We start from the raw sequence: 12,472 nt of genomic DNA on the forward strand, positions 1-12,472 counted from the left end.
AGGAACCTCTGAAGCAGCCATGATTGTGACAGAACAAATGTATGGTACCCCAAGGCCATCCTTCAAGCTTTTCCCTTCATAGATGTAGCCGAATCCTCCCAAACAAGCATTCTGTAAGTGGTCTAACCAGTTCAAAATGTCACCTTTTAAAAGAAACAGTTGAAATTTCATGTCAACTACAATTATTTATAGCAGGGTGTAGCCCCTCACCTGTCACCTCCACTTTGTTGTTGTGACCTGATGCTGGACTCTAGTGGACTGGATCTGATAGCACACATACATCTCCAAGATGTCGTTTAAAGAGTGTTTCTCTTGGAAAACATCTGTGTACAAACATCTGATACAATTTTACATACATTCTTTATAATGAAAATCAAGACATTTTCTAAATCTTTAACATCTGACAGGAAATATCCCATAGACGCACTGCAGATGAAAACAAGTACATCAGAGATCTCTGCAGGGTGCTGGATTAACAGTGAAGAGGCCACTGAAATAAGGATCCTGAAGACCACGATCCTCTACAGCACAGATAATGTGCTATTTTTAAACCATTAAGACATGTTTAATCGCACGGAATGAAGTTTGATCAACCTATTTAGTTGAATTTTGATATTACGTAGGGTCTCGTATGGTAATGAATGCCACTTCATTCTAGAACAGAAAATTCTCCTTTCTCATGAGCATCTCATTTTCCTCACCATCACAATGGCCTGATGGTTCACGGTCACATTGGTTGTTGATTGGCGTCATTTTCTGTTGTCCACTTGGGTAACGCAGAGGAGTAATTCTCACCTCTCACTTTCTCTTAAGATCACACTTCAAACCATTTATAAGACTTCTGTAGAAGTTTTTTTTTGCATTTGAGAAGGAAGTTTCCTTACAGATGCATAGAGACCTCAATTCTACCAAGAGGGGAAAAATTCTTAAAGGGGATATCCCAGACTAAGCACTCTTCATATGGAACAATGTTACTTTAGAGTTGCATCCAAAGTCAACACAATGCTCAAAAACATTAGTCAGTGTACTGTGGCAATGAAGACCTGAAGAAATGTGCATTTCAAACAAGTAGAAAGAGACACCATTTCTAGCAACATACATCCTGCAATATCTAAACTTTTAATATTAACCATTTACAGTGGCAGTTCCACATCCTAAGTATGGGTTGAGAAGACTGAAAAACATTGAAAGACTTGTTTTAAGCTACTCTTGCTTCTTATCTGTGGAACTACCGAATGTTTCAGGATGGACCTGAAAACTAATGCTACCACATAATGGGCTATAGTTTGTTTTCTCCGATTAGCTGTGGCTCAATTAAGCTCCCCACACCCCAACTAAACCACATCTGATCAAGGTCATGAAGGCAAAACTAGTCAAAGAACCAAACTAAAAGGGTTCAGATGCTTTTAAAGTTTATTTACGCAATATACAAACATTTTGCATACTTAATACTCCTCTTCATCCTCCACACCGTCATCAGTGGAATCCGCACCAACCTCCTCGTAGTCTTTCTCCAGAGCAGCCATGTCCTCTCGCGCCTCCGAGAACTCCCCTTCCTCCATCCCTTCACCCACGTACCAGTGCACAAAAGCCCTCTTTGCATACATCAGGTCAAACTTGTGGTCCAGGCGGCCCCACGCCTCTGCAATAGCAGTGGTGTTGCTCAACATGCAGACGGCCCTCTGCACCTTGGCCAGATCCCCTCCTGGGACAACGGTGGGAGGCTGGTAGTTGATGCCAACCTTGAACCCTGTGGGACACCAGTCTACAAATTGGATGGAGCGGCGAGTCTTGATGTTGGCTATGGCAGCGTTCACATCTTTCGGAACCACATCACCACGGTACAGCAAACAGCAGGCCATGTATTTTCCACGGCGAGGGTCGCACTTTACCATCTGGTTCGCCGGCTCAAAGCAGGCGTTGGTGATCTCTGGTACGGAGAGCTGCTCGTGATAGGCCTTCTCGGCGGAAATGATAGGGGAGTAGGTGACCAGGGAAAGTGGATGCGTGGGTACGGGACTAGGTTGGTCTGGAACTCTGTAAGGTCCACATTTAGGGCTCCATCAAAGCGCAGTGATGCCGTAATGGAGGACACGATCTGGGCGATGAGCCGGTTCAGGTTGGTGTAGGAGGGACGCTCAATATCGAGATTTCGCTTGCAGATGTCAAAGATGGCTTCGTTATCCACCATGAAGGAGCAGTCGGAGTGCTCCAGAGTAGTGTGGGTTGTAAGGATCGAGTTGTAGGGCTCCACCACAGCAGTGCTAACTTGTGGGGCAGGATATACGGAGAATTCCAACTTTGACTTTTTACCGTAGTCGACAGACAGTCGCTCCATCAGTAGAGATGTGAAACCAGAGCCTGTTCCACCACCAAAGCTGTGAAAGATCAGGAACCCCTGCAGACCGGTGCACTGGTCCGCCTAAAGAGAAATCAGGGGGAAAAAGGGAGAGAATTCAGATCTGGCCAGGAATGCGAGACTTTCAAGTGTCACAACACTTAAAAATAAAAGATTCCAAAAGGGTGTTTTCACAGGAAATGACAAAACCATTTTGGGTTCGACTGAAGAACTTAGTGAACAGTTCTTAAAAAGAACCTTTTTTTTCTTAAATGTGAACATTAAAGAACCTTTTTCCACTATAAAAGAGCAAAGATTAAAGTAGAGGTTCTCAACTCTGGCCCTCAAGGTCCACTTTCCTGCAGAGTTTAGCTCAAACCTGTATCAGACTTGCCTGCCTAAAACTTTCTAGTGATCCTGAAGACCTAGCTTGCTCAGGTGTATTTGGTTAGGGTTGAAGCTAAAATCTGCAGGAAAAGGGACCTCGCGGACCAGAGTTGAGAACCCCATGATTAAAAGGTTCTTCATTGAAATGTAGATGCCAATAAAGAACTTCATTTTTAAAACGTGTTCTCAAACTCAATTCCTGGAGGACCACAGCTCTGCACAGTTTAGCTCCAACTCAAATCAAACACACCTGATCCAGCTAATCAAGGTCTTCAGGATTATTAGGAACTTACAAGCAGGTGAGAGTTGGAGCTAGACTCTGCAGAGCTGTGGCCCTCCAAGAACTGAGTTTGAGACCACTGTTTTAAAGTGTAAACTCACCATTTTGCGCATCCGGTCAAGCACAGAGTCTACAATCTCTTTGCCGATGGTATAGTGACCGCGAGCATAATTATTGGCAGCGTCCTCCTTGCCACTGATGAGCTGCTCAGGGTGGTACAGTTGTCGATAGTGTCCATTACGGATCTCATCTGCAGTTTAAACAAAATAAATAAGAACAGACATACACTGGAAGTACAGGGACAAGATTCTCTAATAATTAAGAAGCCTGAATGGTGTTCAGTCTTACCAACAACTGTCGGCTCTAAGTCAATGAAAACTGCACGAGGAACATACTTCCCAGCACCAGTTTCACTGAAGAAAGTGCCAAAAGAGGAGTCAACCAGGGAGCTGCCATCATTGATAATGGTGCCATCAGGCTGGAAGCCATGCTCCAAACAGTACAGCTCCCAGCAGGAGTTACCCATCTGGATACCTGCCTGACCAATATGTATGGAAATACACTCCCTCTGGTTTGACCAAGACAAAACACAAACACAAGTCAACTGCAGGAATAATAATACAGTTAATAACACAGTGAAAATAACCATCAGCGATCTCACCATTTTACTCAAGTATCACAGCAAGCAGAAGACCCTTGGAATTATAAAAGACACTTTCAACCTTATCACCTAAAGTCTGTAACCTTTCTAAGAGCAACTCACATCCACAACTACATCAAGCCACTCACCTGATTTATATTGGCTTCAAATTAGAAGGGTGTGGCTCTTAATGAACTCTACCTGAGACAACAGGAAGCCCCGCAGATTCAAAACAGAACAAGCTTTACCGCACTCCAAACTCATGTCTTAATAAGAATAAGAAATCTATACAGTTTGTGCTGAGCTTACACAAGATTAATTATTGTCAAACAGATCAGGCCATTAAATTCTCAGGGGAAAAATTAAGACAATGTAAGATTATGAAAGTTCACTCAGTGATTAAACATGTACCAGTCTCCTCTCTTATGCATGAAGATATTACAGTTACATATACCCCTTAATCCTATAAAAGCATATTTTATTTAATAAAAAAAAAGAAAAAAAGATTGGAAGTATGTTATGAAATACCTGTGGCAGGACAGGAGTATTCCAAAAAAGACCAACGCTAACCATTGAGTAGCATGGTATATATATATTAAAGTATGTATGGACTAATAAAATTCTGTATTCATTCTAACTGCAGCTGCAGCTGCCACTCTGCCCTCACCTTTATTAAAAACTTAAATGTATCTTTTTTTATTGTCATGTTACTTAGTGAATTATGTATTAGTGAATAATCATATCTATTTTCTCTAAAATATTATTGTCTACACTAGAGTTTGCTGTATATTTTATTTACTTATTTATTTGTCTGTTTATCAGGCACCAGTAATTCATGCTTCTTTTTGTGCACTCTTATTTTGAATCTATTGCGTCATATCCGCTGGCCATTTGGATTTCTGCAATGCTTGTGTTGCTTGACTAAGTTCGTGCAGTGGACCTTTGCCTTTCAGCGTTAGTTTGGGTCAAGTGAGTGGCTCACAACTCAAATCAAATGTATTTATTATGTTATTGTTTGCGTTGATGTGACGTAAACTGTATTACATCTGTATGGTTGTGTGCGCAAACAAACGTGGTCGTGACACGGTTTGCTAACGTTAACGTTAGCTGTTCACTGAGCAACTTGTTACTGACCAGTAGTTACGCGCAAACTGTTGAGGAATGGGGAAAAATCGCAAGAAAGGAAAGGGAGCAGCTCAACCTCCGGGACCTGGACAAGGCACGCGTGCCCCAGTGCCTCCTCAACCCAGACCTCCTCCCCCTCAGGGCGGCTTTCGCGGTCCTGCTCCCTCTTTCCCGATGGGCCCCCCTGGACAGAGGTTTTCTGCGCCCTATCGCGACTTCGGACCGCAGCCCCCCAGAATGATGATGATGGACGACATGGAAGAAGATCCAGGGTTTCTGCATGAACCGCAGGGATTCATGATGGACGACGGGCCTTATCACCCGATGGATTTTCCCGACAGACATGAATTTCACCCGCGTTTTGATGGACCTGATCCAGGTTTCCATCATCCAGAGTTTGGGAACAGACAACCAGCACCGCGCTTTTACCATCCAGAGCTTGAATATGGACCGCGTTTCCGTTCTCCGGAGTATTGTGACAGACCTCCAGACTTCTGTCCGCCTGAGTTTAGGGGAAGACCCCCGAGCTTCCACCCCCCTGAGTTTGAAGGTGGGCCAGGTTTCCACAGGATGAACCCTGGATTCGACCAAATGGAGCAATATGGTCCAAGAGACCCTCATTACATGCCACACATGGACCCACATGTAAGTACATGTTTTTGTCTCGAAATGTGTTTGGGTCAATCACTTCGAAAGAACTCGAGACAAGTGTTCGATTCTTGTTAACGGTTCCATAACGATTCGTTTTGTTCCAAAATGTAATTCTCGTTGACTCGACAGAATGCTGACCATCTCAAATGTGAACCAAATACATATATCATACATTAATGTAACAATTCTTGCAAAAGGCTTGTTTTACACAGACTAATTTATATATATATATATATATATATATATATATATATATATATATATATATATATATATATATATAATTATATTATAATATATATATAAAATATATATATATATATATATATATATATATAAATTTTATTAAGTAATTTAGCAGATGCTTTTATCCAAAGCGACTTACAAATGAGGACAACAGAAGCAATCAATTCTAGTATTAAAACAACTAAAACAGTTCCAAAACTAAAAGCTAAAACTTTATAAATACTATATATACACATTTAAAAAATAAAGAAAATAAATAAAATGACAAATGCATACAACAAAATTTCAAAACTTAACATTTAAATGAAAACAAAAATAAAGCTGAAAACCATTCAAAATATTAAAGAACAAAAGGTATGAGTATAATAATGATTCTAACATAACACTAAGCCAAACACCAAAAACAACTACATGTGTATGTACAACTACACACACATACATACATACATGTGTGTGTGTGTGTATATATATATATATATATATATATATATATATATATGTGTATGTATTATACACACATTTATAAATTCAATATATATATGTGACCCTGGAGCACAAAACCAGTCTTAAGTCGCTGGGGTATATTTGTAGCAGTAGCCAAAAATACAGTGTATGAGTCAAAATTATCGATTTTTCTTTTATGCCAAAAATCATTAGGATATTAAGTAAAGATCATGTTCCATGAAGATATTTTGTAAATTTCTTACCATAAATATATCAAAACTTCATTTTTGGTTAGTAATATGCATCGCTAAGAACTTCATTTGGACGACTTTAAAGGTGATTTTCTGGCACCCCCAGATTCCAGATGTTCAAACAGTTGTATCTCGGCCAAATATTGTCCGATGCTAACAAGGCTTATTTATTTAGCTTTTTAGTTTTGTTGTCCAGGGTCACATATAGTCTTTCATTTATATTATTAAAACACCGTAATTGTAAATTAAATTAAATAAAATGCCAAACAAACAAAATATGTAATTAATTAAGCAATTCATGTTTAAAAAATATAACAGCATTCATAGCGAATCAACAACGAGAGATTCAAAAGTATTTTGTTTCACTAAAAAGAGTGATTTGTTCCTGAATCAGAATGCACTGGTCCCGCTGTATGTTTTGATTCACTTAAAAATAACCGGATTTATAGGTCATTAGTTTGGAAACTGTACTACACCACTCCATATTAATTATACTATATGTCAGTGTTCAACACTGGAAGTGTTATGTTAATTCACTCAAAAAACGGCTCCCATAAACAATTTGGATGACACTGTGTGCTTTTAATGAATCGACCAAAAACCTTACAATTCAAGAGTTTGCTGTCAGTCCGAATCCTTCATTCAGTGAACTCACTGAACTCACAGAAGGACTACTGAATCAACATCTGACAACTTACTGAACCACGAATTACCGTTACTTGCATTAATGACTGGTTCATATGACGGTGCATCATACAATTAATCCATATCACTCTTTTGCTATATTTCAAGTCTTTCGTGTCTTTCGAAAAAAGCTATTGAATGACTTTATATTAATTAAAAAAGTCATATTATGGACTAATGGTGAAGGAGAGTGTGCAAAAGTATTAAAAACAGATTTTTCTTTTTAAATTATAGAAGTTGTTTTTATATATGAAATGAGCTTGCAGTGGGATATTTTATTGATCAAGGTTTATATGGGAACATCACAAAGCATGCTAACCTTTGATTTTACTTTGTGTGACTTTTGAAACCATATTTTTCCAAGTCTTGACCATTTAATGTGCAAACCATTGATTTCACCTCTGCCCTGAACGATGACACGCATTAAAGACAAAACTGTGTTACTCTCATTGCTTCAGAACTTTGTTTCTTAGTCATTTATTGTCTTCTGAATCTGCATGCATATTAATAACCTACCCGCCCCACAATGGAACCTCACAGATAGCGGTTACAATATTTTCTCATTATGTGGAGAAGACCGGGACTTTCTAAAAATATCTCATTTGCTTTTAGGCCCATTGTGATTGCCAGAGCTTGATAGGATAAACTGCTACAAAGACTTATAGTACAAAGATTGACATAAAATAGCTCAATATAGTTTTAAGCATATATTTTTTGTGTAATTTAAATAAGGGCAATCATGCGTTTGGAGAGAGAGGAGGGTTTGCTGGACCACTGGAACCTGATTTCCGGGGCCCGGGTCCAGTACAGCCACCACCTAAGCGTTCAGTGCCACTGTAAGTTCACCTCTGTGTTTCATCAAGTCTGTCATGGGTTGTAGATCTGTAATGCAATGTCTTGTGTACTTTATATTTCAGAGTGGGCCTCCTCCTGCCTGTCCACCCCAACCTCCGCAGAAAAAAGATCAGCTGGCTCCGAAAGAGACTAAGACTGAACCTCCTAAATCGATGGCTTCAAAGATATCAACGTTCAAGAATATGTCTGCAAAGTAATTTCGTAATCATTTTTTTATGTTATTTAAATTTTTTCAACCATGTCTGTGTGTTCTGGAGAGAAAATCATAGCTTCTCTGCTGGAAATCAGTAGTGGTTTTGAGAAAGTAGAGATTGTTGAAGTAAACTCGTATGTTTTTTTTTGTTTTTTTTCAGCACACCTCGTGGACGCTCGTTGGGAGTAATTTCACTTATTGCTGTAAGTGTTAATAATATTGTTTATTATATTAATAATAAATAATAGACCTAGATTTGATGCCATATTGAATTGTGGATAAACACAAGGCTTTTAAAGATAGACTTGGTGTAGACATAAACTGTACAAAGGTAAAAGTTTTTTGGTTTTTTTTTCGTAAAGATGTTTTGTCAGCTGAAACAGTTGGTTTGTTATTAAAAAACTGTACAGTCTATTGAATGCACTGTATTTTTCCTTGTTTTCATTCCTGTCATAAATTAAATGTGGCACTACCCTGGTCTGGGTGCATGATGTTAATAGCCATAATGAAAGCAACAATATATAATTTACCTAAGAATCTGAGTATGTTTTGCTGACCAATCAGAAGTCGGGGATGAAACTGTATTAATTTTAACTTATTATTTTCTGACTTGAGATGTACTATTACTATTCCTGTGCTACAGTTTGTTTTTATATGAGTGAGTGAACTTTTCTTGCTTAAAAAAACCTCAAATGTTTGAATATCAAACATTATATAACTGCTTTTGATTTCCCCTCAGAATAATTGTGGTTTCATTGAACGGGAGGATTTGAAGAAGTTTTCTTTTGTGTTCGATGCTTTTATTGGAAACCGGGCTCTCCTGGTGCCTGGAGTTAAAGTGCATTTCACAGCAGTGAAAAACCTGGTAAGTGTGTATGTGTATATATATATATGAGTATGTGCAAAAAATGCCAGAATTCATTTGATGAAGCATTTTGCATATTTGATAGAAAATATTCAAATTTTGTACCCAAAATGCTTGTGATGTCAGGGAAAAGAATGTGCAGTTGACGTGAAAGTGGCACCAGGAGGAACAGAAGACATTGACAGTACGGTGTATGAAGGTGTAGTTCTCACAGTCCTTCCTGATGTGAGTAAAACTCTCACTTAAGTACTTTTTGTCCAATCAAGAAATGCAATATATCCATCTCAAGTTATCCATCCATTATATCTATGGATCATCATTCACTTTCATTTCGTGGTAAAGATCTAGATGAATCTAACAAAAGGTTTATTAGAGTGAGTATGTCCTGTCTCGACTCCTAGTTAATGTAGGAAAGAAAACTGAGCTTGTCAAGTCATTTGATATGGTTTATGAATCTCACTGTTCAATATTAGTCTACTTGTGTACTGAAAATAGAAAGAGAAGATCTTCTCATGGGAGGAAGGGTTAGAGTGTTAAGTGTTGGAGTTCTGCAGGTGTGTGTGTGTGTGTGTGTCGGCCTTGAGTGATAAGCAGAAACAGTGAGTGGGAACTGAGCCACCTCGACCCACTATCACTACTTCTATTGTGACTTCTGCCTCCTCAGTGGGAAATCACTCTAGAACTCTAGAGGTTTTGATGCCAGAAGACGGAATTTATTATCGGAGATAATGAAGCTGAGAGACTCTCCAGAGTATGTGATATGTAGAATTTGTCTTTGCACACTCTTCTATACAGCTTTCCATGTGCTCTACCCCAGGGGAGGGTCAGTACATATCATACAGGCCACTGTTGTTTATCAACTTTTGACCCTATTCTATACCTCCTCGTATGATGGCAACACAAAGACTCACTTCATCACATGTCAGCACAAGATCATCACGTTTTCTCTTAATGGCGGCTCATATCTGAGGACACACAGTTAAATACATAAATATAATAGAATATCTTGTTAATATAAATGGCTATATTCACATTGATAATACTTGATTAATTCATATTCGGATTAATAAAAATCTTCCACACTACAGGAACAATATTACATTTACAGATACATTCATCAATTCACATACTCAAGCATTACTCAGTAACTGCCTTCACCTTTTGTACAATTTGTTTTTACCACGTATTCATAAATTAAAAAATGTGCCGAGCAGACAGGTTTTTTTCCTCTTTGTGCATGTGCTTGTAAGAAATGAAAGGAATGAGAATGTCCGGAGGAGGTTTTTATTCCTTAAGTGACATCCCCCGGAGCTTCGTCAAGGCCAGATAGTTACATTTACAAGATGGTCACGCGCACACACCAGGGTTATTATAGTTTTGGAAGTTTAACTATTTTTAATTGATCATTTGTATTTTGGTTTTATATGTATACAGTGCATTCAGAAAGTATTCAGACCCCCTTCACTTATTGTTATGTTGCAGTCTGATACTAAAATTGTTTAAATTCTTTTTTCTTTTTCTCATTAATCTACACTCCGTACCTCATAATGGCAAAGTGAAATCAGAATTTTAGAAATGTCTGTAAATTTATAAAAAAAAAATGGAAATATCACATTTACATAAGTTTACTCAGTACTTAGTTGAAGCACCTTTGGCAGCAATTACAGCCTCATGTCTTTTTGGGTATGACGCAACAAGCTTTGCACACCTGGATGGGGGATTTTCTGCCATTCTTCTTTGCAAATCCTCTCAAGCTCGGTCAGGTTGGATGGGGAATGTCGGTGGACAGCCATTTTCAGGTCTCTCCAGAGATGTTCGATAGGGTTCAAGTCAGGGTTCTGGCTCGGCCATTCTAGGGCATTCACAGAGTTGTCCCTAAGCCACTCCTGTGTTGCCTTGGCTGTATGCTTAGGGTGATTGTCATGTTGGAAGGTGAACCTTTGGGCCAATCAGGTCCTGAGCGCTGTGGAACAGGTTTTCATTGAGGACGTCTTTGTACTTTGTTCCATTCAGCTTTCCCTCAACCCTGACCAGTCTCCCAGTCCCTGCCGCTGAAAAACAGCCCCACAGCATGAGGCTGCTACCAGCATACTTTACTTTTTTTATTTTATTTTTATTTAACCAGGAGAGAACCTCACTGAGATTTAAAAATCTCTTTTCCAGGAGAGTCCTGGCCAAGATAGGCGGCCCAGTTATACAAATACACGTATTACAAACATCAATACATCACAACAATAAAATATTACAGCATTAGAAGCAGTTGCAGATCATTAAATCATTTTCTATTGCACGCAAAAGTGTTTTAAAATTACTAGGAGACACCAACTGATTTAGCCACAGTTTCATTTGAAGAGAGTTCCAGTCTGACGGTGCAGCATATTCAAATGCAGTTTTACCTAATTTAGTTCGAGCTGAAGGTACATAAAGATTATTAAAAGACTGGGAACGCAATGAATAGTTAACTACTTTTTGTTGAATCAAACAATAGAGATAGAATGGCAAAAAAACCCAGAATAGCTTTGTAAATCAATAAGTACCAATGCATTTTCCTTCGAACAGCAAGTGAAGACCAGGCAACTCTATTATATAGTATACAATGATGTGTAGAAAATTTACAATCAGTAATAAATCTTAAAGCACCATGATACACAGCTTCCAAGGAGACAAGAAGATAAGAAGAGGCATTCTGATACACTACATCCCCGTAGTCAAGAATCGGTAAAAAAGTTCCAGACACAAGTTTCTTCCTTACATTAAATGAAAAGCAAGACTTATTTCTGAAATAAAGTCCTAGCCATTTCTTCAACTTTAGTCTCAAATAATTAATATGTGAATTAAAACGTAGTGTGTCATCAATTATGATGCTCAGGTACTTATACTGTGACACTAATGCGATCCGAACTCTGCAAGGGAAACTGAAAACAACAGAGCTATCTAAAGAATTTCTAGAATTTGATAACCACATAAATTTTGTTTTCTCAACATTTAAGACCAACTTTAAAGTAAAAAACCTTGCCTGAATAATATCAAATGCTGATTATAAGTCACCCAGAGCTTGTTGTTGTGTAGGAGCAGAACAATAGATGACAGTGTTGTCCGCATAAAAGTGCAACCTTGCATTTTCAATGTTAACGTCTAAACAATTGATATATACAGTGGGGCAAAAAAGTATTTAGTCAGCCACCAATTGTGCAAGTTCTCCCACTTAAAAAGATGAGAGAGACCTGTAATTTTCATCATAGGTATACCTCAACTATGAGAGACAAAATGAGAAAAAAAATCCAGAAAATCACATTGTAGGATTTTTAAAGAATTAATTGGTAAATTTCTCTGTAAAATAAGTATTTGGTCACCTACAAACAAGCAAGATTTCTGGCTCTCACATAGGGCTGGGCGATATGGCTGAAAACTGTATCACGATATCAGTGTTTCATATCGGTCGATATCGATAATTATTGATATTTTTTATGACCCATTTAAAATAATGGGTCATAAAATATTTATAAATAAGGA

The 12,472-nt window shown here is 38.3% G+C and overlaps 2 protein-coding genes across 8 annotated transcripts in view; one reads left to right on the top strand and one right to left on the bottom strand.

The window, feature by feature from the left end:
• Nucleotides 1–847: 847 nt before the first annotated feature.
• Nucleotides 848–3,798, bottom strand: tuba4l (tubulin, alpha 4 like). The gene is given in 5 exon segments (XM_058794851.1): nt 848–1,993; nt 1,996–2,422; nt 3,107–3,255; nt 3,354–3,573; nt 3,667–3,798. Coding segments are annotated over 5 exon segments (1,347 nt in total). The 5' UTR covers nt 3,670–3,798; the 3' UTR covers nt 848–1,445.
• Nucleotides 3,799–4,517: 719 nt separating this feature from the next.
• The window catches only part of si:dkeyp-121d4.3 (uncharacterized), a 33,462-nt gene continuing 25,507 nt past the window's right edge, over nt 4,518–12,472 (top strand). For 6 of the 7 annotated variants that reach the window (XM_058795398.1, XM_058795399.1, XM_058795400.1 and 3 more), the window contains exons 1-5: nt 4,518–5,415; nt 7,964–8,094; nt 8,255–8,297; nt 8,834–8,959; nt 9,086–9,184. In XM_058795398.1, the coding sequence (XP_058651381.1) occupies nt 4,807–5,415; nt 7,964–8,094; nt 8,255–8,297; nt 8,834–8,959; nt 9,086–9,184 (1,008 nt within the window). In that variant the 5' untranslated portion in view covers nt 4,518–4,806. Of the gene's footprint in view, nt 5,416–7,778; nt 7,883–7,963; nt 8,095–8,254; nt 8,298–8,833; nt 8,960–9,085; nt 9,185–12,472 lie in introns of those variants that run through there. The other variant, XM_058795404.1, reaches the window with a different exon arrangement.

The sequence above is a fragment of the Onychostoma macrolepis genome, chromosome 13 (assembly GCF_012432095.1).
Source record: "Onychostoma macrolepis isolate SWU-2019 chromosome 13, ASM1243209v1, whole genome shotgun sequence".
In the NCBI taxonomy this organism is placed as follows: Eukaryota; Metazoa; Chordata; class Actinopteri; order Cypriniformes; family Cyprinidae; genus Onychostoma; species Onychostoma macrolepis.